Source organism: Pan paniscus, chromosome 13 (assembly GCF_029289425.2).
Source record: "Pan paniscus chromosome 13, NHGRI_mPanPan1-v2.0_pri, whole genome shotgun sequence".
In the NCBI taxonomy this organism is placed as follows: Eukaryota; Metazoa; Chordata; class Mammalia; order Primates; family Hominidae; genus Pan; species Pan paniscus.
This window is the reverse complement of record NC_073262.2, coordinates 119,299,406-119,325,846: the sequence shown is the minus strand read 5'-3', so window position 1 is coordinate 119,325,846 and position 26,441 is coordinate 119,299,406. Positions and strand designations below refer to the sequence as shown.

General features: G+C 50.6%; 1 protein-coding gene and 1 long non-coding RNA gene across 4 annotated transcripts in view; one reads left to right on the top strand and one right to left on the bottom strand.

Annotated features, from left to right (window-relative positions):
- The window catches only part of LOC134728758 (uncharacterized), a 478,019-nt gene extending 475,028 nt beyond the window's left edge, over window positions 1–2,991 (bottom strand). For 2 of the 3 annotated variants that reach the window (XR_010109541.1, XR_010109539.1), the window contains exon 1: window positions 2,715–2,895. This is a non-coding gene — a long non-coding RNA (uncharacterized LOC134728758). Of the gene's footprint in view, window positions 1–2,714 lie in introns of all 3 variants that reach the window. The other variant, XR_010109540.1, reaches the window with a different exon arrangement.
- IGFBP5 (insulin like growth factor binding protein 5) lies at window positions 1,820–25,399 on the top strand. Its single transcript, XM_003818590.5, has 4 exons — window positions 1,820–3,037; window positions 18,429–18,658; window positions 19,277–19,396; window positions 20,621–25,399. The coding sequence occupies exons 1-4, from the start codon at window positions 2,701–2,703 to the stop codon at window positions 20,750–20,752; spliced, it is 819 nt and encodes a 272-aa protein (XP_003818638.1). The 5' UTR covers window positions 1,820–2,700; the 3' UTR covers window positions 20,753–25,399.
- The last annotated feature ends 1,042 nt before the right edge of the window (window positions 25,400–26,441 follow it).

The window sequence follows — 26,441 nt, the reverse complement described above, 5'->3', positions numbered from 1 at the left end:
AGGGTGACTGGAACGAGGCAACTCATGTTTCTTTGGAAGGAGTACCACAATTTCCCCCAATCATCTTAAAAGCTACCAGTGTGCCTGAGGCAGGCTGAGCTGCTAAGGGTGTGCAGAAAGAAATAGGAGCAGGGAAGAGAACATACTGCACACATTCTGCTGCCACTCTTGTAGTCTGAACTTGACACAAATGACAAAATAACACATGATCTCCCTCACTTCTAAAATATTTCCACCAAAGTTTTGAATATTGATTTGTTCCTACCTTACCAAGCCCTCAGACAGAGAAAAGAAGAAATTAAGATGAGCCTTGCTGCTATTTTTTGTTTTAATCATTACACACAATGCTCCTCCCTCTCCCAGCCACCACCTAAATCCCCTTTGGCAGTACAGGCAAAGACATAACTTTAAACGTTAACCTTGTTTTAAAATGTGCCTTTCGGCAAATAGATAAGTGAGAAGAGAGATCAGGATCTGGGGGTGTTAACGGCATAAAGTGAGATGCTCCTGAACTGAACGAGCAAGAAAAAATATTTTCTTAAAAGCAGTCCTCCAGAAAGAATTCTTATCATAGATAAGGGTGCAGTCTAGTGGCAAACTTCATGAAATGCAGCCCCTTCTCCAAAGGAAAGTTAGAATACTTCTCAAGGGAGGAAGCACAATGTAAAAGGTGTAACAGCCCACACCAAGTCCACCCAGCAGGGGCAGTGACATTGGTCATTTCTCTCTGACTTGCCTGTGAGGCTCATGGCCCACTCAGGTCAATTTCAGAAAAAGCTAAAACCACCACCTTCCTTTTTTCAAGGCTTTAGTTTTCTTTCATTTTATTAAAGAGGTTCTAGTGGCATGATTCGGTTCCTGGTCAGGACCTCTTCCAAGCAGGTCCTGTGGCCCTGTCAGCTCATATTCCTGAGATGTGCCTATAAGCACCAACTAACCTGTCAACCTATCACAAGGTCTCCTCCAGCTACTCTGCCACCCACTCCCTCCAGGGATGTGGCCCTGCCCAATAGAAATACCTCTGCAAAATGACAGAGAGGGAAGTGTCACTCCAATCCACCTTTCTTCCCTCTAAGAACCCCACACACAAGGACACTTTAGGCCACCATGCAAGGTTTTCAGACTTAGCGTTTCCTCCAAAGTGTCCATCTCTGCAACTCGCTGCTCTCAATAATGCTGTTGTATGAATGTCCATTCCTGCAGGTACACAACACACACACATACACACACAGAGAGAGAGAGAGAAAGAGAGAGAGAACCTCCCTGGCCAACGTAGCTGAAGGCAACTGGTCACCTCTTCATCATGAGTACAGAAACCCCCTGATTAAATCCTCTTCTCCAGACTTTTAGGGGAGAAATTCAATTTTTTTTCTTTTTTAAATTTAGCTCACCAGACATCACTGGCCATCCTACACTACCTGTCCCCCAAACACACACACACACACCCCACATGGAAACAGACACCAGCATACAGTCCATTGCAGAAGCTTAGGAAGATTTCTTGGGCATGGTATATCCAGTTGGCTAAGAAGAAAATACGTCTCCCTTCAGCCTGTGCCTTGACTAGTTAAAGGATAGGAGGGAGGGGGAGACGAAGTTACTCTCCTCATTGTGTTCACCCTGCTCCGAAGAACTCTGTCTTCCACTGGCCCCTCCACCTCTTCCCCATTCTCGGTAGCCCCAGCCTGTCCCCCTTGCCCCTTTCTTACATTCCGGGGGGAGGAGGGCGCTGTTCAGGGAGCGAAGGGGAGCCCCCTTGTGTCTAGAAGGCCTCTCCCCACCCCCACCCCGTGTGAGTTTGTACTGCAAAGCTCCTTGGCATCCTTGCCTGAGTTGGGTGTTGGGAAGCTCAAATTGCAGCTACAAACTGGCTGGCAGCCAGGGGCCGGCTATTTAAAAGCGCCTGCTCTCCCGGAGCCCGTAGTCTCTTTGGAAACTTCTGCAGGGGAAAAGAGCTAGGAAAGAGCTGCAAAGCAGTGTGGGCTTTTTCCCTTTTTTGCTCCTTTTCATTACCCCTCCTCCGTTTTCACCCTTCTCCGGACTTCGCGTAGAAACTGCGAATTTCGAAGAGGAGGTGGCAAAGTGGGAGAAAAGAGGTGTTAGGGTTTGGGGCTTTTTTGTTTTTGTTTTTGTTTTTGTTTTTTAATTTCTTGATTTCAACATTTTCTCCCACCCTCTCGGCTGCAGCCAACGCCTCTTACCTGTTCTGCGGCGCCGCGCACCGCTGGCAGCTGAGGGTTAGAAAGCGGGGTATATTTTAGATTTTAAGCAAAAATTTTAAAGATAAATCCATTTTTCTCTCCCACCCCCAACGCCATCTCCACTGCATCCGATCTCATTATTTCGGTGGTTGCTTGGGGGTGAACAATTTTGTGGCTTTTTTCCCCGTATAATTCTGACCCGCTCAGGCTTGAGGGTTTCTCCGGCCTCCGCTCACTGCGTGCACCTGGCGCTGCCCTGCTTCCCCCAACCTGTTGCAAGGCTTTAATTCTTGCAACTGGGACCTGCTCGCAGGCACCCCAGTCCTCCACCTCTCTCTACATTTTTGCAAGTGTCTGGGGGAGGGCACCTGCTCTACCTGCCAGAAATTTTAAAACAAAAACAAAAACAAAAAAATCTCCGGGGGCCCTCTTGGCCCCTTTATCCCTGCACTCTCGCTCTCCTGCCCCACCCCGAGGTAAAGGGGGCGACTAAGAGAAGATGGTGTTGCTCACCGCGGTCCTCCTGCTGCTGGCCGCCTATGCGGGGCCGGCCCAGAGCCTGGGCTCCTTCGTGCACTGCGAGCCCTGCGACGAGAAAGCCCTCTCCATGTGCCCCCCCAGCCCCCTGGGCTGCGAGCTGGTCAAGGAGCCGGGCTGCGGCTGCTGCATGACCTGCGCCCTGGCCGAGGGGCAGTCGTGCGGCGTCTACACCGAGCGCTGCGCCCAGGGGCTGCGCTGCCTCCCCCGGCAGGACGAGGAGAAGCCGCTGCACGCCCTGCTGCACGGCCGCGGGGTTTGCCTCAACGAAAAGAGCTACCGCGAGCAAGTCAAGATCGGTGAGCGCGCTCAGTGTGCCAGTCAGTTACGCGGCGCACGGGCGGGGGACACGAGACCGGCTGGGCCCGCGCGCTTTGCGCAGCAAGTGGCTTCGAGCTGGGGTGCAGCTCGGGAGTAGTCGGGGAGGGTCCTTGCACCCCGGAATTGGAGCCCTGGAGGATCCTGCTACCCGGGGGAACTGTCTAGCCGAGTCTATCCCAGCTTTCGCTCTTTCTCCTTCCTCCTTCCTCCTACCCACACCTTGCCCGCCCCCTCCCCCTACTCTGTCCGAATACTGATTCTGAGCTCTTATTCGGTCACAAGGTCCAAATCCCCTGGTACCCTATCTACAGTCTGAAAAAGTGTATGTTACATTATCAACTCCCTCCTCCACCCCCCTCGCGCCCCGCATAGGTTTTTTTCTGAACTTGGAAAAAAATCTCTTTTGTTAAAATATTATTTTAATTGCGGCCTGGAGAGAGAGGCATTACCCATCTTCTGGGCTAATTCCACCTTTGTCCCTCTTGGCCCCTCCACCCCCGTGCCTCCAGACGTTTCTATCCCTCCACCCCTACACACACACCACAAACACCCCACATCCTTGGTAGCTAATGCCTTTCGGGTGGGAGCCCTGAAGCCCCTCCCATGTGCATAACCATTGCTTTTTATTGAAGATGATTGCCTGTGGTAGATGGTAAAACGTATTTAACTGCAAAATGACTTTTACTTTATCCCAGGAAGGGAAAAAAATACTTTAGGAGCGCGGGGGTGCGGGGTGGGGGTGGGGAAGAGTAGAAAGGAAGGGTTTGCTATTCTGTGCCTGGTGTTCGTTTCTGAATCCAATTCCGTTTCCCCCTCTCCAATTCAGATTTTACCTAGGATGAAAGGTGGACATAGGGCTGGGAGGCAAAAGGGGATGTGAGATTCAGACCTTTCAACTTCCTCGCCTATGCAGATTCCTGGCACCACCACCACCTCCACCCCCGCTCCGCAATTCCTCCCTCCGCAATCCCCCCACCCCGCCCTCCCCAATCTCTTAAACCAGATCACAAGTGGGTGTGGATTAAGTGCATGAGGGGCCCTGGAAACGCAGAATGCAAAATTCAGGGGGCGGAGACAGAAAAGCCACGCTCTGGGAGCCTCGCCTCCGCTTGCCCCGCCCCCGGGTTGCGCCGCCCCCAAATTCTCGGCGCCAGGAGTCTAGGGTTGAAATGATTGACACAGCTACTTGTTCAATCAGAACAGTTCTACCCCCTTAGACTGAGTTTCTTTTTGGAAAGAGTTACCTGATCTTTAGTTAAAAAAAAAAAAAAAAAAGTTAAATAAACTACATAAAAGTCTGGGTTCTAAGACGTCAAACTGGCTATTGATTCTCTCCAAAAGGGGTTAAAACTTGGCTAAACAATGTTTATTTGGCGTAGTTTAGTTACGGAGACAGTTTAGTTACGGGGGCAATCCCCTTCTCCCTCCCTGTCCCTTTCCGTTACTCACGAGCACCCTAACATGAGTTTTCTGAAGTGCAAATTTCAGTCACTATAGTGCAGGAGAGGAGTGCGTCCGCGCTTGCCAGGAGGCCGGAGAGCTTCCTGTGTTCAGCCTCAGTCCCCGCAAACCCTGCAGGGTTTGAGAGGCGCAGGGGCCAGCCCCTCTAACTTTGCAAGAGATAGTCGATCTCCAAACCTGCAAAAAGTCGATCTTTTTGCAGGTTGCAGCCTGCAAAAAGAGGAAAAGGGGAGGATGTGCAGGCTCTGGGAACCCCAGAGACCGGCTTGTGAGATTATTTTTATTAAGATCCACTTTTCAAAGGCGGTCCTGCCCGCCTTCATCTTGGGGGATGTGGATTTGGAAAAGCCTAGCAGAGGGGGAAAACATTAATTGATTTCCCGGCTTGGAAGCCACCGCCCTGGGTAACAATCCAGTCACACCGAAAGTACGCAAGGTGTCACTCAGCCGCATCCTGGCTCCACTTATTATTTGCCAAGCGTGTATAGTGTGATGTGGCTAGTGTGAAGGGTGTACACGCAGGGCGCACGCGCGCGCAATTGCTAGGCGAGCACGGAGGGCGCATCACACACACACAGACACACACACACACACACACACACACACACACACACACACACGACACTTCAGTCCCAAGCAAGATCCCCTGTAGAATTCCCTGCCGCCCCTTGCTCAACCCCTACCTTCTGAGTGCCTTTGGGCCAACCCGAAGCCGCCTCTTCTACCCGCCCCCTCCCCAGCACTCCTCTCCGACTCCACCCCGCCGAAGGCAGGTGCCCGGCCGGCTGCTGTTGAGGGTTGGCGGCGCTCCACTGCGGCTGGTGCCGACATCTTCTTCCCGAACAGATGGGATGGGAGTGGGCGCTCCTGGAAAGGGCGTTTTAGCCGGACAACCACTGGGCGGGTCCCCAAAAAGTTGGAGATGGTGTAGAGACCGTTCTTAAGGAGAGAGAAATGGACAGAGAGAGGGAGAGTGCCCTTTTGGTCCTTTAGCCAAAATTCCTGCTTCCCAACACACCTCCCACCTCCCTCCTCTCCCCTACCCCCGCCAAAATCTGAGCTTGCAGATATGGATTTGCCCCCTCCCTCCCGCAGTTGCAGCATACACACACACACACACACACACACACAGACACACGACATATTATATCTATATAATGCGTATTATATATTGTATATATGGAATATACTATATTATATATATTTATATGTAACCAAACATGTAGAACCCAAAAAAGGTGCATTTCTGGAATCAGAAATGGGGAGCAGAGGAGAGTGAGGTGGCAGGCAGCCAAAGCCTCTGGGAGGGAAAGGAGAGGGCGGAGGAGAGGGTGTTTTGCTAGGCTGTTGCTGAGCAACTGGAGAGGGAGTGGGCCCGAGAGCAGGGTGCTGAGAGCGAGCCTGGCTCTGCATTTCATTCTGGCCAGTTCAGGAGCAGAGATAGATACGGAAAAAAGAATGTGTGTGAGGCTGGAGGGAGATGAAAGACGGGAGTTATTTGATGGGCAAAGCTCAGTAAATAGCGGTGAGTGGAGGGAGTCAAGGAAGTACTGGGTTTGCTTTCGGGCATTTTTGGTGGGGAATGAGGTTTGATGGGCTGGTCCCCAGCATAGATACCGGGGTTCGGGTAGGTCTCCTCTGTGCTGGTGAGACATTCAGTTTGAGATGTAGGGAGCCGTGGGTTCTGGCTTTCGGTTCTGTCATTAAGAAATGAGACATCGTGGGACAAAAAATAGGCTTCTGGAAAAGAAAGCAAAAGCATTACCTAAATAAAAGTGAATTCAGCCTTTGCTTCTTTGAGGGGTTTGGCCTCCATCACCCTGGCTTCAACTCCAAGCCTGGTCTAAAATGCCATGTTGAAGTCGAGTTCCAGAGTTAGGTTTATTGGCCAAATTTATGTCTGGGTTGAGCAAGATCATGGAAAACTGAAGGAGCCAAATTCCTTTCCCACCCGCACCCCCTCCCTCTGAAACAAGTCTTTGAGAGGATGGCGTGCCCTGAGCCAACCAAAACGGGAGTTGGGAAGACGAGATGGACTTTTCTTGCCACCTCCGCCCACCGCCCCCGCCCCCCACCTTTCTGCTGTGTCAGCTCAGACTGGAAGAACAAGCAGAGTTAGCCCTAGTGAGAGCTTATATTCTTTCCATTTCTCTTTTTCCCCTTTCTCACCCCTCCCTCCTACTCTTCCCTCCGACCTTCTCCATCCACCCCCCGACCCCCCACCCCAACTCTAAGGCATCCCCTGAGGGCTTGAGTTTTAAGTCAGAGCAGCTGTGAGTTAGTCCCGGGGCTTGGGCTGGATTTGAGCAGGCAGGTGGGCCTGCAGCTGCAGAGGGTGGACCAGCCTGACCCTAGGAGCCAGAGGTCATCGTGAGGGTTACAGCAAAGGGCATGGGAGCAGGAATTCCCTGCAGAAGCCCTGGCCCCCTTAATGGAGCGAAGAAGAAGCCAGCGGGAAGGGAAGGTAATACTTGTCTAAAGTTTCTACTTTGTACCTGATCAATGCCTATGAAACTTTTAAGATATTTAGTGTGTGGAAAATAAAACTCTGGAGAGGAGATCACCACACTCCAGACCCACTACATCCAGAAACTGGAAGAAGATCATAAAGAGCAGGTACCAACCAGGGGCCAGAGCAGAAGGGAAGAGGGTGGGAGAATGGCTGCGTTGAGTCAAGCAGGCGATTTGGAGGGGTTTGTTTAGTTTTACATTTGCTTTTTCTCTACAGTTGGTCCAAAAGCTGCAATTCCCAGAGACTATCCTTAAATTGCAATCAGGACATGTTATTCAAAACAGTAAGACTGATTACACATTGATTACATACTTGCAAAAATAAATAATAAAATAAACAAGGATGGCAGTGTAGGCTTCTACTCCCCTCCCCCAATACCAGTGAAATCCCCCCTTTTATTTCCAGTTTCATTTCTTTCCATAAATTCTGTTATGATGTCATTTCTCTCTCTCTCTCTTTTTTTAAAAAATATAAATCCAGAGGAGTGACTGAAAATCTCTGTGAGGGGGAGAGGTTATATTCCCACCTTGGCCACTATGCTGTTGGTTTAGAGCACCTAACCAGGTTAGTTAGTTAGTGCCTGGCCACTCAGCTTAGCTCAGTCCTAGTGTCTCTCCAGGAATTGTCTGGGTATTGGCCAAAGAATGTTAAAGCTGGAAGGAACCCATAGCCATCATCACAGTCAAGGTCCTAGTTTTAGGATGAGGATACTGAGGCCCTGAGTGGGAAGTCACTTGCCCAAGATGTGGCAGCAGGGTTAGAGGCAGACAAGGGGCTGGGACTCAGCTCTTTGCCGCAGGGGCTCCAGCACTGCATTCAGCCATTCCTGGCTTTCTCGCTAGTCACTGGGGCTCATGCCTGGACCTGGGCTAACCTGCAGTAAGGCCTTTGGCAAACACTGCCAGATGCTATCACTCCATGACATAAGAACCCACAATCTGAAGGCGCTCTGTTTTAGGGGCAGTAGGAAAAGGAGTGAAGCGGCCCCAAAGTGGAGAGGGCTGCACTCTCTTATTTTCACACTCACTTCTGTCCCTTTTTCTACACAGTCTTGCATACAAGCCTGGCTTAGGCTAGTGGTTTGGTCAGAGAAAGAGGACCAAGAGGGTGTGAAGGAGGGGTATTCACCCCAGCTTTCAGGTCCATGCGCCAAACCTCATTTTCTACATGACAGTAAGCTCTCCTGATGTGGAGAGGCAGGCAGGCAGGCCCTGGCTGCCTCCGAGCTGTGCAGCGGCCTGTAGTCTTGAAGAACATGGTGCAGAAGTGGCCCACTTCCAACAGCACAGTCCTCACGTGGTGCCAACAGAAAGCAGAGATCGAGGGAGGGTGTGGTTGGATGGGGTGAGTGCAGTAACTAGGAAGTTCTGCATCCGAAGGAGAGAAGGAAAACCATATACCACCAAAGCTGATAAGGAAGAGAGCATGAGGGCCCCCTGGCTTTCTTTCATAGGCAGGTGTGTCTCAGATCTTTCAGCAGGAGAGGAGAGATGTGCTTCCAGAGGGCAGCTGGGGACTTCTGGTTGTGCTGCAGGAAGTGCTGAGACCCATTCTAATACATCCTGGAGGCCGTGGCAGCTCCTCCTTCTGGGATGCTTAGGAAGGAGGCAGATAAGATAGGCCCCTTTTTCCGGTAAGTCAGACCTGCCAGGTGAACTATAGGAACATTTTAAACGAACTCAATTATCTCATGTTTGACCCCTCAACCTAAACCATCAGGCCCCTTTCCCTGGCCTAAAATAAGGTCCCACTGAATCTGCACTCAGAGCCAGGCCTCAGATGACCTCTGCTGATTCTCTGAGTTGTTTTATGTGGGTTCCAGTTATCCCGAACTGGGACTGCGACACCCCTCTGTCACCTCAGCCAGGATGACTCTTCTTCCAGATCATTTAGAACAGCACTTCCAATTGAAACATAATACAAGCCATATTTGTCATTTTTAATTTTCTGGTAGCCACATCTTTTTTAAAAAGGTAAAAAAAAAACAGGGAAATTAATTGTAATAATACATTTTAACTGAATATATCCAAAATATCCTTTCACCACATGCTCAAAATAAAACAATTATAATGAGATATTTTACATTCTTTCCTTCATATTTAGCCTTTGAAATCCGGTGTTTTTTACACTTACAGCTCATCTCAATTCAGACACTAAATTTTCATTGGAAATACTTGATCTGTATTTAGATTTCATAAAATTTACAGTTGAAAAAGCAGAGTCACATACCTGAGGCATTCCAAACATACTTTAAAATCTTTCCAATAACTGAGTTGAGTATCTGTTTTTAAATTTAAACTAATTAAAATTAAATAAAAATTAAATAAATTTTAAAATGTGGTTCCTCAGTTCCCCGGGCCACATTTCAGATGTTCAGTATGTATCTGCACATGGTTAATGGCTACCAGCAAACCCCCCTCTCACCTGAGAAGGGAACTGCTGTCCCCACTCTTTCCTTTTGCTCCCAAAGACTCAAAAAAGGGGAGTCTCAGCTTTCGTTGACAGACAGGGCTCCCTTGTTTGGTCCCTAGCAGAGCCTGGGCACCTTCTTAGGGGCCTCAGGAGAGAAGCATGAACCCTACTTCCTCCCTGCCGCCCCCTTCTGGTCATGCAGAACTTTGGGGGGATGTGGCTGTGGCTGGCAATGTTCTGAACTGGCTGTGATGGGTCATGATGGGAAAGTGGCCAGGAGAAAAGCTGCCCAGTGCTTCCTCCAGAGGCTGCTCCCCACCTATCCCCCCACCATTACCTTCTCATTTGGGGAATGTATGAGGAACAGACAGACACTTCTACTAAGCATGCTCCCCCTTCCCCAACTCCAAAAGAAGCTTGGCTGGAGATTCTCAGCCAGGGACTTGTGCATCAGCGTGTATTTCCTATGTGTACAGTTATCGCCAGCTGCTTCCCAGGGACCAAGAAATGTGAACCAGAGTCACAACCCCAAATCCTAGTTTGGCATCAGAAAACAACAAGGAGCCTCTCTTTACCTCTGGTCTCTGGACAGTGGGGCAGATGTAAGGGGGACCTCAGCCCCTTATTCTGTGAGGTGTCACCTTCCCACCTGTGGCATCTACACTGTGGAGGGTGGTGGGCCCCCTTTTCTCTATATATCTTCAGGGAAGGAGACTAAGTGCCCTTAACGCAGCATGCAGGAATGGGGTTAGGCAGAGGAAGGACTCCCAGGGGGAGCTCTCTAAGTGGAGACGGGTCCACAGAGCACCTGTGCCAAGTCCTCACCTGGTGTTGGCCAACAGACCCCCAGAGACAAAGGTCGAGCCAACACTTTTTGGCAGACCTTCCTGAAGTCCAAGGAGCCTTAGATCTTGTGGTCTACAAGTAGGCGTCTGTCAACCAGGTGTCACAGCAACCAAATTTTTAGTTGATGATTGGAACTAGGGAGGTGGTAGGAAACATCACTACAAAGGCAGAGACCTGTTCTGAGAGTGAATTAGCATGCATCACCCTGATTAATCCTCAGAATATAATGGAGAAGGGGCCTTTGCCATCCTCCCCATAACACAGGTGAGAAAACTGAATTGGAAAGAGGAAGAAGAAAGTAAGGTCTTTGGGAGGCTGAGGTGGGTGGATCACGAGCTCAAGAGATCAAGACCATCCTGGGCGTGGTGCTGCATGCCTTTAGTCCCAGCTACTCAAGAGGCTGAGGCAGGAGAATCATTTGAACCTGGGAGGAGAGGGTTGCAGTGAGCCAAGATCATGCCACTGCACTCCAGCCTGGCGACAGAGTGAGACTCCGTCTCAAAAAAAAAAAAAAAAAAAAAAAAAAGAAAGAAAGGTCAAAGTAAATCTGTACCAAGGTTTGATTATTTATTTATTTTTAGAAACAAGGTCTCACTCTGTCACCCAGGCTGGAGTGCAGTGGTACAATCAGGGCTCACTGCAGCCTCCAACTCCTGGGTTCAAGCCATCCTCCCTTCTCAGACTCCCCATTGCTAGGACTATAGGTGCACACTGCCACACCCGGCTAATATTTCATTTTATGTAGAGATGGGGTCTTGCTGTGTTGCCAAAGCTGCATCAAGGTTTACTGAGCTATTGTCAACAGCTTCATCTTCCTCCCAGAAAGGACAGCTGAAGGTTTAGGGTGGCACAGTTTGCTGTACCTATTCAGTAGTGGAGCTGGGATTTGAACCCAGGTGATCTGGTTCCTGATTCTGAATGGTTATCCACTATACTACATGGTGTCTGTATTTCTCTGGTAAGGATAGAGATATATTCCCAGCTTGGCCAGCTTTGCTGTTGGTTTAGAGTACCTAACCATGCTATTTCTCCCGGCCTAAAATGGGGTAGCGGGGCTCAGCTGGGTACACCTTTAGCCCTCATCATCCAGTCAGTAGCTCTCTAAGTCTGCTCAACTCCCCTCCGGGGTCTTCCTCCTGGCTTTCCTCCATTCTTACAGCTGCTTTTTAGGATGATAGCTTTGGGGTTTTTTTTTTTCTTAAAAGGTTAGTGCTCATTTCCTCCTCAGCCCATAATTCAGGTTAAAAAGAACCCGGAACATGCATGCCTATTTCTGACGATCGAGTAAAAACAAAAACAAACAAACAAAAAACAAAAACAAAAACAAATGTCTTCTGAGAGAGACTGGCACCAGGCAGCTGCTGGTCAGAGATGGGATGGGTAGGAAAAGCAATGATGTTGCCGCTTCCCTGGAAGTGTCCACAGCACCTTCCCCCTGCGCCCCTGCCACAACCACTGTGGCCTTTCTCCTTCTGCAAATGCACACACACAAGCGCAGAAAAGCCATTTGATATCCACAGATGGGAAACAGACTTCAAGAGACTGAGACATGTCTTACATTTTTTAAAACAGTGAACAGCCAATCCCTCATGCTTCCACCAGCCTTGTGTTGTAGGGAGGAGCTGGTGGCTGCAAGTTGGCTAGGGACCTAGGGTTGGCAAGGGAAGAGGGGGACTGCAGAACATTCTAGACTGGGCCTCAGTATTTTCATCCATACCCAGGCACAAGTCAGTGCCGTCAGGCCAGCACTGACCAGGACTTTCTGCAATGATGGAAGCGTTGTAGGTCTGCAGTGTCCATATGTGGCCACGAAGTCCTTGAAATATGGCTAGAGTGACTGAGGAGCTGAATTTTTCATTTTATTTAATATTTATTTAAATAGCCACATTGGCTAGTGGCTACTATATTAAATATATACTTTTTTTTTTTTTTTTTTTGTCACACTATTGCCCAGGGGGGAGTGTAGTGGCACGATCTTGGCTCACTGCAACCTCCGCCTCCCAGGTTCAAGTGATTCTCCTGCCTCAGCTTCCCAAGCAGCTGGGATTACAGGCACACACCACCATGCCCGGCTGATTTTTTATTTTTAGTAGAGACAGGGTTTTACCATGTTGGCCAGGCTGGTCTCGAACTCCTGACCTTGTGATCCAACCACCTTGGCCTCCCAAAGTGCTGGGATTACAGGTGTGAGCCACCATGCCTGGCCTAAGTAGTACATTAATATATAGTAGCCTTAGGCCAAAGAGAAGCCCAGTGAATCCAGGAGCACCCCTGCTGTTTCTCACACCCATGATGCTCATCTGTCTGCTTCCCTGTGCCCTGCGGCAGGGTTATCTTGCTTCAGGGCAGGGGCAAGGATGAGATAACCTCCCAAGGCATGCACTGGGCTCTAAGCCCCAGCTTATATTACAGAAATACTTCCAGACCTACTTCTCTTTGCCTCTTGGGCAGATTTACACATCTCTCCATTTAAAGGTTATTTATTGAATACTATATGCTGGTGAGACAAAGAGAAATGACAAAGCTCTGCCCGTAAGAAGTTGGCTGTTTAAATTCCACAGGGGGGACTAGAATGAAACCCAGAAGAAATTCATCTCCCTTTTTCATTCTTTGTAGAGAGATTCTAGGCGTCCTCATCTTATCTTCTGTCTAGAAAAGGAGATGGGAGAATCTCCCCAGGTCTGGGTGGCCTGGCAAAGCCCGACACTGTTCCTGGACTGTGAATTTCAAGGATGCCTCTGTTTCTTCGATTTTTGTAAGCTAAGGCACAATATCTGGGTCACCTAGTTTTCTCTTACAATTGATTATTAGGTCAAGCGAGATAGAGTGATAAACTAACACCAGCCCAGGAACAGGCTGTTAATAGCACCAGGGTGTGACTAAGAGGTCCGGGGGTGGGGGTTTTAGATTTCAGGCAGGCAGGTCTCCTGGATCCATCCATTGCTGTGACCAGCAAGCAAGGTGGAGTCAGAACCCTTCAGACTCTGCTGGAAGAGAACAGCCATGGCAAAAGGGCAGGTTTGGAGAAAGTGGTTGAGCTTGGGCAGGGTACATGCGTTGTGCAATTGTGCAGCATGGAGTATTTCTCACCCTAAGATGCCTCTGGGTCTGTAGCAGCTGGGCTTGCATCATGACACTCTCTGTGTTTGCCAGGACACAGAGAATGGTGCAATCCTCAAACACGTGTTCATGTTACCATGGGGAGAGGCCGATGTACTGTGTGTGCCTCTGTGGATGCTGCTGCACTGGGGTGTATGGGGAACTCCTTATGAATGAAAGAGGACTGAGTTGGCCACCCAAATGTGGCAGGGGCTAGAGGCATTGGAGAGCCAGTGGGAAGGACTGGAGGTATTATATAGAAGCCAGAGATTTAGATCCCACCCCAAAGGTAAATGCTGTATCCAGATAATATTATCATCATCCCCTCCCTTAGTCATTGAATAGGATTATGAAGGTAAGGTCTGGCCTCCATAGATCCCAGCAGGAGAAATGGATGCTGAGAATTCCACATTTCCCATCCTCTGCAAAAACCTCTCAGAACAGCATCTCATGGGCGGGGAAGTCTGGAATATGTCTTCCTTCCTGGATCATTTTCCAGTTGCAGGTTACAGAAACAGCAGAATGCCATGCACAAACAAGCCCTGTTCCCCTCTCCCTCACCTGCCTTCACTCTCCGACACATGGATTCTCTCTGGGCCTCGTTTGTTTGTCTCCCTGACTCTTTAAATATATCCTGCAGACACACAAACAGAAGGAAGGGATTTATTTGAATGATTATTGCAGAAGTAGTAGAGGGAGTCACCCAAATTCCAGATTTATTTTTTCTTTGAGACAGGGTGTCACTCTGTCCCCCAGGCTAGAGTGCAGTGGAGCTATCAAAGTGGAGCAATCATGGCTCACCTCAGCCTCAGCCTCAACCTCCAATCTCCAACCTCCTACCTCCAACCTCCCACCTCCCGGGCTCAAGCAATCCTCTGGTCTCAGCCTCCTGAGTTTCTCAGACTAGAGGCGCACGCCTCTATGCCCAGCTAATTTTTGTGGGGTTTTTTTTGTAGAGACGGGGTTTCACTATGTTGTCCAGGCTGGTCTCGAACTCCTGGGCTCAGGCAATCCACTCACCTTGGCCTCCCAAAGTGCTGGGATTAAAGATATGAGCCACCGCTCTCAATTCCAAATTCCAGATTTTAAAAACACTTCCAGGCCGGGCGCGGTGGCTCACGCCTGTAATCCCAGCTCTTTGGGAGGCCAAGGCGGGCGGATCACGAGGTCAGGAGATCGAGACCATCCTGGCTAACACGGTGAAACCCCATCTCTACTAAAAATACAAAAAATTAGCCGGGCGTGGTGGCGGGCGCCTGTAGTCCCAGCTACTCGGGAGGATGAGGCAGGAGAATGGCATAAACCCAGGAGGCGGAGCTTACAGTGAGCCGAGATCGCGCCACTGCACTCCAGCCTGGGCGACAGAACGAGACTCTGTCTCAAAAAAAAAAAAAAAAAAAAAAAAAAAACACGCTTCCAGTCCCTAGAAGTGTGCCCATGCTGTGTGGGTGTCAGTCTCCCACGCCCTCTGCTGGCCACATGGAGATATTGACCTGTTTGTCAAACAGGTTCCAGAGCAGACTGTTGAGTTCTTTTGCTGTTCACGTGCAGAACAATCTTCACCAGGAAGTCCTCCCGGGTATCCTGCCTAGATCCCTTCTGCAACCTCAGTTCATTTTCTCTTGATGAAATAGCTCCAGAGTAGCCAGTCTACTTGTTCCTTCTTGTTTTATCTAAAACGTAAAGCCTTCCAAAATTGAAAGCCTATTTATGACTCAGCCACAGAGCAGCTGAGTCGGGCTAGCTGCTTCTGGCACTCAGCTCCAGTCTTACTTTCCAGCCCTTTAATCTCCGTGGCTCTGCCCTGGCTCCCCTCCAAGTTTCCGCTGTCTCTCTGGAGCCTACAGGTGACCACAAGACCCTGATTAGTATCTTCGACACTGGACTCTGCTGCTGCCTAAGGAATAGGTCCCATGGGGTTAAGTGGCACCAGAAACCGGGAGGCACATCAAAATGTTAAGCCTGCTCTTCAGAAGTAGCCAAAAAGCTTGCAAAGCTGGGGAAGGTGTGCCCTCAGGAGACTTGCCCTGGGGAGGCTGGGAAAAGGAGAGAGTTTGCAAAAGCATTTTGAGTTCCTTAAATGAAGAGAGATACAAGAATCTACATTTTGTATGCCAGTATCATGGTTGCTTGGCCCCGGGGCAGTACTTGAACACTTTCAAAGAAAAGAGTAAGAGAGGTCAAAATAAATTTACCCCAAGGTTTATCAAACCGTTGTCAACAGCCCCACCCCCCTCCCAGAAAGGGTGACTCAAGGTTAAGGACAGCCCACAGCACTTCTTAGAAAAAGTCCCAAAAGGTGAAAGGTCTTGAGAAGAGCTGTTGAGGGAAGGCTGTGGGCCACCATGCTTCTGTGTCCCCCAAGGCCAAAGAGAGAATAAGCTAAAATGACAGCTGGAAAAGGGCACCCTCTGACCAAATGGACAGAGCCTCCCCCAACAGGTAGCCAGAGGAGGATGGAATGGCATCCCCATTTCAGATGTCCTTAAGAACTAGAGAGATAGATGCTTATTTCTGCTTGGACACAGGGGGATGGACTAAATGGCCTATGGAAAGGATTCCAGGAACTGCTACACCAGCCACAGGAGAGAAGCCAGCTTCCCAGGCTGTCTCCCCTTGAAGAGGTGACAATGTGTTGGCTCTCCAGGCCAGGCTGGGGCAGCCCACTGAAGGAGATGCATAGACGCATGCGCTGGTCAGCAGCCAGCCCACTCCCCCACCTGCCCTCACTTTATCCAGTTACAATCTTGATTGAGGAAGGGGTCCAGGCTTCTCCAATCTGAACCCCCTCCAGGCTTTCAGTAGCCACCATATCCTGTCTGCCCCTCCCCCCACAGTAGTCAACTACTTTTTGAGGATTAAAATGCGTGGTGATGCTGAGGTTGAGTGGCACGGCTCCAGTCCCTCAATAAGACGGGCCCAAAAGCCCTTCTGTGCAATGGTTAGCACTCCCTCTCCTTACTCCCTCTTCTCCAAGATCTGAGCCTTGGCGTGAGGCCTGTGTTACTAGATAACGGAGCCCCAGCCTTTCAATTTGTACAAAGTCCCCAAACCAGCCACGCTTCTCCCTTCCTCCTGCCAATCTCACTTGCGCTACAACCAAGAAAAGTCAGTTTACCCCAGAACATGACCCTTTTAACTAATCCCTAGAATCCTGCATTCCACCTACCAGAGATGTCACCCTATTGATGAGTCGTCACAGCAGGGTCTGATAGAGCAGAATCGAGGTACTGGGACATCAAGACATGACTGGGAAGAGGGGGTGAGAGGCCAGAAGGGGTACCAGGATTCTCAGGTTGAATTTTATTTAGGGAGAGCCCACCCACCACCTTGCTATTTGCTTTCCCCAAGTCATCATCTTCCTCTCCAGTAATTACATCCCTTCCTTTCCTGTGAATAAATACCCAAAGCAACTCACCACCAGGAACGCTGCGAACCTTTGGAGGCTTCTTTAGGGCAGGGACCTTCTCTGCCAAGGCCTTAAAGACCAGATACCTATTTCATTAGACTTGACAAATCCTGAGCCAAGAGAGAAACAGATGCTTGGGTGCTTCCTGCCACCTGCCATCCTGCCCAGGTTAGGCCAGGTGTCCAGATGCCTTTCCTAACTCACACCTGGAACTTGCCCAGGGCTGCAAGCTCAGAAGTCAGGTTCTATACCTGCCCAGAGGCATAAAACAGCGTCTTCTCAAAAAAGCTTCTCTTTCCTTGCACCCCACCCCCACTTCCTGGAATTCTACCCACTTCTTCTGTTCCCCATCCCAGATGTCTGGCGGTCACTGTTCCTGGACATCCCAGCGATCATGGAGTAGATGGAGAACAGAATTTTCTTTCACCTCATTTCAGTTATTTAAGGTCACTCAAAGCTCTATTTTCTCTTTCCAGTATTTGAAAAAAGAGGGAGGCAAGGAAGACAGGGCCCCCCACCTCCATTCACCCCTGCATCTGGTCCCACTGTGAGGCATCCTGGCCACACGCTGCCCGCCTGGAAACAACAATCTAAAGTTCCCCCATTCTGGTTCCTCTGAGGCTGGGGGAGGTCAAGGATCTGAGAGGAGAAGGGGACCCAGGGATGGATGCCTATGAGATCAGAATTTAGGGGAAAACTGCGCACCAAGAAAAGGCCGGACGGGTGGAATTAAGGATCAACAAATACATCAACAAAGTCTGACTTCTCTAAAGGTCAAAAGCCAGCTAAGTATAGACTGTCACCAAGCCACTCCTATATATAACTGTCCTGGTCTCAGCCAGCTGTCGGCCTCTCTCAGTCCAGAGCTGAGTAACGTCCCAGCCTCCCAGCCCCCCGAGCACGGCGCCAGTTCTGAGCCAGAGCAGGAGCGAGGCCTCCGTCTTCCACTTGGCCCCACGCCGGTCCCCTCCGGGCCTACATTTCTGGCTCTCCCCTCCCCTCCTCCTGCCACTTATGAAGGTCCTCACCACCCTGCTGCTCCAGACCCCAGGACCCCCTCCTCCTAGATTCCCCAGGTCCAAAGAGACCTCAACATCCAGCAGCTCTGAAAGTGCAAAGATCTCACTAACAGGACAGCCTTTGCCCTTCTTGTCCACGCCCTGACTGTGTCATCTTCCTCCATGGGCCCAGATTCCTGGGTTCCTACTTCTCAGCCCCACCTCCAGCCATGTCCCATCTACTTGGCCATCCCCCAGCAAGCAAACCGCTCACTGCCACCTTCATCCTTGCAGAGGCCATTTTCCTCGCTCTTCCTCCTTCCTGCCCCCGGAAGGCCCGCTCCGTCCTCACCCATCAGTCCGTCAGTCTCTCGATTCTCCTCCTCTGTGAAGTCTCCCTGCCTGCACTCTCTGCTTGACTCCAAGCATGCCAGAAACTTCCTGCCACTTAAATGAACATTCCCTCTGCTTCCTGGTTCTTATCCCCCTGCTTTCAGGGTGTGCTCCAGGAGGGCAGAGACACATCTGCTTCAGCCTTTATTACTCCCCTCACCCCAAACTGCCCAGCCCTGGGCTCTGGCCGTGTGCAGCTTGGCCCACGGGGGCTGACCCTCCAGCTCCTTCTCCTGCAGAGAGAGACTCCCGTGAGCACGAGGAGCCCACCACCTCTGAGATGGCCGAGGAGACCTACTCCCCCAAGATCTTCCGGCCCAAACACACCCGCATCTCCGAGCTGAAGGCTGAAGCAGTGAAGAAGGACCGCAGAAAGAAGCTGACCCAGTCCAAGTTTGTCGGGGGAGCCGAGAACACTGCCCACCCCCGGGTCATCTCTGCACCTGAGATGAGACAGGAGTCTGAGCAGGTACATCTCAGGGATTCCCTCATTCCCTCCCGGCTTTTGACCTTTTCCTGTATCTAAATGGACATTCATGGCGGCAGGAGGTGCTTAGGCTAGACCCAGCAGAGGACCTACAGCCCACCATGTGGCTCAGCTTAGGACGTGGGAGTAGAGTTTCCAGAGCATACACTTGTCAGGGCCAAGGGCTTGTGCAAGTAAGTGGGAATAGAGGCGGTGCTCATTTGAGGAGAGTGTGTGCCAGCCCAGCGGCCACGTACCAGGTACCTGGGCCCTGCAGCTGTGTCCAGTCCAAGGCAGAGACTGAATATTCTCCTAGAGCATCTAGAGATGGGCACCTCTGGACACTGTTACTCAGCAGAAGAGAAAAGCTGCAGGGGAGGGGGTGGACTGGAACACAAAAGAGAAAGTATGGCTCCATACCTGGCCAAAGGCAGGCTTTGTATGATCCCAGCGCACGTGACAGGTGACAGGGAGGAAAGATCTTTGGTAGCAGATGATTAGAACCAAAGGTGGTGACTTTCCTCCGAGACCCTTCAGCCCCCACCCCCTGGGCCATTCGTCAGCACAGCTGGGTGGTTTTCCCTTGGTCTCACCACGCCTCTCACCCTCCTGTCCACACAGGGCCCCTGCCGCAGACACATGGAGGCTTCCCTGCAGGAGCTCAAAGCCAGCCCACGCATGGTGCCCCGTGCTGTGTACCTGCCCAATTGTGACCGCAAAGGATTCTACAAGAGAAAGCAGGTACGTCCCCTGCCCTGAGCTCCCAGGCTCAGTCTGCTCCAAAAATGGCACCTGCCAGGAAACTCCACCTTGGGCAAGTGCCTAAGGTTTCCACCATTAACCACTTAGTGTTTCCCGGGCCTCAGATACCCATTCATATACCACGATCCTGACTTTCCACATTCCCTACTGTGCTGTAATCCATTTCCTCATTCTCTCCTATGCGGTAATCCACTATGCTTTCCACAGGTCGCCTTAGCTACATGAATTCCTTGCAAAAGGTAACTCTGTAACACTATCGCACAGCACGTATCATTGGTGCACTGCACACTCAGGAATTTAAACCATATTTTCTCTGTGAACCACCTGAAATCAGCTCATGTCCCTTCACAGCCAGTCTCTCCTTTGGGCAATGGTTCTTAGATTTCCAAGGGCATCCGATCCCTGGAGGGCATCGCTGATGGCTGGGCTCCCCCCTGCAGTTTCTAATTGGTAGACCTGGGGTGAACTCCGGGGTGGATACGTGACCCTGATGCTGCTTTAAGGGCACCAATAATCTAAATGTAAGAGCCAGGCCACACTGGGGCAAATCTTGGCTCTGCCACTTACTAGCTGTGTCCTGTTACTCACCATTTAATGTCTCTGTGCCTCCAGACCCTTGTGTAAAATGGAGAATGAGGAGTGAGTGATTGGTCTTTGTAAAGCACTTAGAACAGTACCTACTGCCTACCAAACGTTGAGTGTGTCTGGTACATGATAACACCACAGATGATGCCTCCTTCTGTTATTATTATTACCATCATCATTATTATTGGATCATAACTCTCTTGAGAATCCCTGCAGAGTTTCAGGTTGGGGGAACTCAAATGGGTAATATTTAAAAAGGGACTATAAGCCAGGCACAGTGGCTCACGCCTATAATCCCAGCTACTCCAGAGGCTGAGGCAGGAAGATCACTTGGGCTCAGGAGTTTTAGACCAACCTGGGCAACATAACGGGATCCCATATCTGAAAAAAAAGGAAAGAAAGGGATTGAAGGAGCTAGCCAAGGGTAGGCTGCCTAAATTCACATTTTCCCTGGGTCTTTCCATGAAATGGGGACACCAGAAACCCAAGGGTCGGGTCTAGTGCCCTCAACTCTCTGGGGATGAGAGTCTTGCCTTGGGGTAGAGAAGAGGCAGGGCAGGGAGGAGCAGAGCCCCAGGGTGCGGCCGTCCTCACCGCCTGTTGCTCTACTCACCCCAGTGCAAACCTTCCCGTGGCCGCAAGCGTGGCATCTGCTGGTGCGTGGACAAGTACGGGATGAAGCTGCCAGGCATGGAGTACGTTGACGGGGACTTTCAGTGCCACACCTTCGACAGCAGCAACGTTGAGTGATGCGTCCCCCCCCCAACCTTTCCCTCAACCCCTCCCACCCCCAGCCCTGACTCCAGCCAGCGCCTCCCTCCACCCCAGGACGCCACTCATTTCATCTCATTTAAGGGAAAAATATATATCTATCTATTTGAGGAAACTGAGGACCTCGGAATCTCTAGCAAGGGCTCAACTTCGAAAATGGCAACAACAGAGATGCAAAAAGCTAAAAAGACACCCCCCCCCCTTTAAATGGTTTTCTTTTTGAGGCAAGTTGGATGAATAGAGAAGGGAAGAGAGGAAGAACGAGAGGAAGAGAAGGGAAGGAAGTGCTTGTGTAGAAGAGAGAGAAAGACGAATAGAGTTAGGAAAAGGAAGACAAGCAGGTGGGCAGGAAGGAAATGCACCGAGACCAGGGAGGGGCCCAACTTTCACGTCCAGCCCTGGCCTGGGGTCAGGAGAGGTGGGCGCTAGAAGATGCAGCCCAGGATGTGGCATTCAATGACACTATTGGGGTTTCCCAGGATGGATTGGTCAGGGGGAGAAAGGAAAAGGCAAAACACTCCAGGACCTCTCCCGGATCTGTCTCCTCCTCTAGCCAGCAGTATGGACAGCTGGACCCCTGAACTTCCTCTCCTCTTACCTGGGCAGAGTGTTGTCTCTCCCCAAATTTATAAAAACTAAAATGCATTCCATTCCTCTGAAAGCAAAACAACTTCATAATTGAGTGATATTAAATAGAGAGGTTTTCGGAAGCAGATCTATGAATATGAAATACATGTGCATATTTCATTCCCCAGGCAGACATTTTTTAGAAATCAATGCATGCCCCAATATTGGAAAGACTTTTCTTCCAGGGTGACTACAGTACATGCTGAAGCGTGCAGTTTCAGCCCTCATTTAATTCAATTTGTAAGTAGCGCAGCAGCCTCTGTGGGGGAGGATAGGCTGAAAAAAAAAAAGTGGGCTTGTATTTATCTACAAGACTCCATATAGTCATATATAGGCATATAAATCTATTCTTTTTCTTTGTTTTTTTCTTCCTTTCTTTCAAAGGTTTGCATTAACTTTTCAAAGTAGTTCCTATAGGGGCATTGAGGAGCTTCCTCATTCTGGGAAAACTGAGAAAACCCATATTCTCCTAATACAACCCGTAATAGCATTTTTGCCTGCCTCGAGGCAGAGTTTCCCGTGAGCAATAAACTCAGCTTTTTTGTGGGGCACAGTACTGGATTTGGCAGTGATTCCCCACGTGTGTTCATCTGCACCCACCGAGCCAGGCAGAGGCCAGTCCTCCGTGGTGCACACAGCACACGCCTCAGTCCATCCCATTTTAGTCTTTAAACCCTCAGGAAGTCACAGTCTCCGGACACCACACCACATGAGCCCAACAGGTCCACGATGGATCCACCAGTCCCACCCCAGCCTTTTCCTTTCATCTGAACAGAATGTGCATTTTTGGAAGCCTCCCTCACTCCCCATGCTGGCAGAGCAGGAGGGAGACTGAAGTAAGAGATGGCAGAGGGAGACGGTGGCAAAAAGGTCTAGATGCAGGAGAACAGTAAGATGGATGGTTCCGGCCAGAGTCGATGTGGGGAGGAACAGAGGGCTGAAGGGACAGGGGGCTGACTGTTCCATTCTAGCTTTGGCACAAAGCAACAGAAAGGGGGAAAAGCCAATAGAAATTTCCTTAGCTTCCCCACCATATGTATTTTCTGGGATTTGAGAGGAAAGAGAGGAAAATGGGGGAATGGGTTGCAAAATAGAAATGAGCTTAATCCAGGCCACAGAGCCAGGGAAGGTGAGTAACTTTAGGAGGGTGCTAGACTTTAGAAGCCAGATAGGAAGAATCAGTCGAAACTGGCCATGCTTTGGAAGGGACAAGACTATGCGCTCCGCTGCCCACCTTCAGCCTGCAACGAGGGACTGAGGCCCACGAGTCTTTCCAGCTCTTCCTCCATTCTGGCCAGTCCCTGCATCCTCCCTGGGGTGGAGGATGGAAGGAAAGCTGGGACAAGCAGGGAACGCATGATTCAGGGATGCTGTCACTCGGCAGCCAGATTCCGAACCAAGAAAACTCCCATTCTCCAATGACTTCCTCAACCAATGGGTGGCCTTGTGACTGTTCTTTAAGGCTGAAGATATCCAGGAAAGGGGGCTTGGACACTGGCCAAGGAGACCCCTTCGTGCTGTGGACACAGCTCTCTTCACTCTTTGCTCATGGCATGACACAGCGGAGACCACCTCCAACAACGAATTTGGGGCTACGAAGAGGAATAGCGAAAAAGCAAATCTGTTTCAACTGATGGGAACCCTATAGCTATAGAACTTGGGGGCTATCTCCTATGCCCCTGGACAGGACAGTTGGCTGGGGACAGGAGAAGTGCTCAATCTTCATCAGACAAAGGGGCCCGATAGGGCCAGCAGCCACAAGGACTTGACCTGCCGAGTCAGCATGCCCCATCTCTCTGCACAGCTGTCCCCTAAACCCAACTCATGTTTCTGTATGTCTTAGGCCAGTATCCCAAACCTCTTCCACGTCACTGTTCTTTCCACCCATTCTCCCTTTGCATCTTGAGCAGTTATCCAACTAGGATCTGCCAAGTGGATACTGGGGTGCCAGTCCCCTAAGAAAAGACTGAGCCAGGAACTACAAGCTCCCCCCACATTCCTCCCAGCCTGGACCTGATTCTTGAGAGGGGCTCTCTCTTCACGGACTGTGTCTGGACTTTGAGCAGGCTTCTGCCCCTCGCATTGGCTTTTTGCTGCCAGCCATCAGGTAGGGGATTAGAGCCTGGTGTAAGTGCGCCAGACTCTTCCGGTTTCCAAAGTTCGTGCCTGCGAACCCAAACCTGTAAGTCTCTTCGGCATGCAGGAGTTTCTCCTGGGCAGCTGGTCACTCCCTAGAGAAGCTGGGCCTTCATGGACACATGGAACTAAGCCTCCCAAATGGGAGGTCTGGCTGAGCCCAGGGTGGGGAGATCCTGGGAAGGGAGGCACTGGAGGAAGACGGCACCTCTTCCCCCATGGCAGGGTGTGAGGGAGGCAGGTTTGGAATGGTGCGAGTATGGCAATCTAAGCAGGGGTCTCTTTGACTCCAGGCTGGCCTTTGGCCGACTGTCTGCTCACCCAGAGACCTTGGACTCCGGGCTATCCATGGCTCTGAATCTAAGTGCTGCCCACTCCCACACTCACACCCACAGAAGGTCTCTCCCATCCCCTTTAGATTCGTGCCTCACTCCGCCAGTGAGGAAGATGCCTCTGTCTTTCCCACGACTGCCAGGAGATAGGGAAGCCCAGCCAGGACTGACCCTCCTTCCTCCAGCCTGCCCTGACCCACCTGGCAAAGCAGGGCACATGGGGAGGAAGAGACTGGAACCTTTCTTTGACAGCCAGGCCTAGACAGACAGGCCTGGGGACACTGGCCCCATGAGGGGAGGAAGGCAGGCGCACGAGGTCCAGGGAGGCCCTTTTCTGATCATGCCCCTTCTCTCCCACCCCATCTCCCCACCACCACCTCTGTGGCCTCCATGGTACCCCCACAGGGCTGGCCTCCCCTAGAGGGTGGGCCTCAACCACCTGCTCCCGCCACGCACCGGTTAGTGAGACAGGGCTGCCACGGCAACCGCCAAGCCCCCCTCAAGGTGGGACAGTACCCCGGACCCATCCACTCACTCCTGAGAGGGCTCCGGCCCAGAATGGGAACCTCAGAGAAGAGCTCTAAGGAGAAGAAACCCCATAGCGTCAGAGAGGATATGTCTGGCTTCCAAGAGAAAGGAGGCTCCGTTTTGCAAAGTGGAGGAGGGACGAGGGACAGGGGTTTCACCAGCCAGCAACCTGGGCCTTGTACTGTCTGTGTTTTTAAAACCACTAAAGTGCAAGAATTACATTGCACTGTTTCTCCACTTTTTATTTTCTCTTAGGCTTTTGTTTCTATTTCAAACATACTTTCTTGGTTTTCTAATGGAGTATATAGTTTAGTCATTTCACAGACTCTGGCCTCCTCTCCTGAAATCCTTTTGGATGGGGAAAGGGAAGGTGGGGAGGGTCCGAGGGGAAGGGGACCCCAGCTTCCCTGTGCCCGCTCACCCCACTCCACCAGTCCCCGGTCGCCAGCCGGAGTCTCCTCTCCACCGCCACTGTCACACCGTAGCCCACATGGATAGCACAGTTGTCAGACAAGATTCCTTCAGATTCCGAGTTGCCTACCGGTTGTTTTTGTTGTTGTTGTTGTTGTTTTTCTTTTTCTTTTTTTTTTGAAGACAGCAATAACCACAGTACATATTACTGTAGTTCTCTATAGTTTTACATACATTCATACCATAACTCTGTTCTCTCCTCTTTTTTGTTTTCAACTTTAAAAACAAAAATAAACGATGATAATCTTTACTGGTGAAAAGGATGGAAAAATAAATCAACAAATACAACCAGTTTGTGAGAAAAAAAAAAAAAGCCGAAAAAAAAAAAAAAAAACACCTGAATGCGGAAGAGCTCGGCTCCTGTTTAGCATTTTGTACTTAAGGAAATAAAAAACCAACAAAGGATCTCACATTTTCTTAAAAAGTGAAGATTGCTGTATACTATTTATTCAACTTATAATTTATGTTACTCCTTGATCTTTGTCTTTTGTCATGACAAAGCATTTATTTAATAAAGTTATGCATTCAGTTAGCCTGCGTCGGCTTCCTCCGAGGGCTCAGGGAAGGCAGGCAGAGGGAGAGGCAAGTCCCTGATTCTCCTCAGGCCACAGCCGAGAGGGGATGGAGAAAGGCCCCCGGTGGGATCAGGGCTGAGCGGCCACATGGTCCAGAGAGAACCCCCCATCCCCCAAGACAAGCACTCCCACTGGAGCTCCAGCGGCCCCTTCCCCATCTGTTGGAAAGCCACCACAGTCGTGGAACCCAGGGCAACCTACATAACCTCCTCAGGCCTCCATTTCCTTGTGGGTAAAACCTCATGGAGCTGCTGTGAGGATTCAACCAGTTAATGTCCCCAAAGCCCTGAGAACTGGGAATATTCAGCACCTGTTCCCCTACTGTTCTATTAATGATTATTACCATCTTTTCATCTCAGCCCTTGCTATGAAGTAAAGTGGCCTTCATCCACCCTTAGACAAATGAGAAGTTTCTGCTCCTTGGAGAAGATTTTAAGGAAGCCATTTCTAGAATGTTCCTTATTCCCTCCTCCCACTGCCTTGTAAGCTCATAACTCCTGGGAACTTCTGGCCAAGATAAAGTCTCCCTCTGGTTCCTACCCAACCTCCACCGCTGTCTGTGCCCAGTGAAGAGGAAAACCCAAGATGGCACCCCTGATGTCAACCCCTGGGCACTGAAGAGCACAGTTCTTACACCCTCCGACCTTCTGCCGCCTCACCGTGTTGCTTTCCTCCCTCCTAGGCCCCTTCATCCCCAGGCTCTTCCCCTATGGCCCCTCCTGTGTTTCACAGAGCTGCACAGCACACTGCCCCTTAGGCACCCCACTGACCGCACACCCCAGAGTCTCAGGCCCAGGAGCAGAGCAGGCAGACAGAAGCGGTGGCATCCTCACTCTGCCCAGCTCAATGGCTGAGGCCACCAGGAAGCCATGTGTCCCGTCCTGTCCTAGTCACGGGGCAAGAGGAGTCACTGGGGCGTCCCTGCCTTGCCGATGGCCTGATTCGTCACCAGGCACACCTGCTTCTGGGGTGGCTGAGCCACTTCCCTGACACCTGTGA

Coding starts and splice junctions, on each gene's coding strand:
- IGFBP5 (XM_003818590.5), top strand. CDS start 2,701: ATGGTGTTGCTCACCGCGGTCCTCCTGCTGCTGGCCGCCTATGCGGGG. Junction 3,038..18,428: donor CCGCGAGCAAGTCAAGATCG/GTGAGCGCGCTC, acceptor CTTCTCCTGCAG/AGAGAGACTCCCGTGAGCAC. Junction 19,397..20,620: donor GATTCTACAAGAGAAAGCAG/GTACGTCCCCTG, acceptor TACTCACCCCAG/TGCAAACCTTCCCGTGGCCG.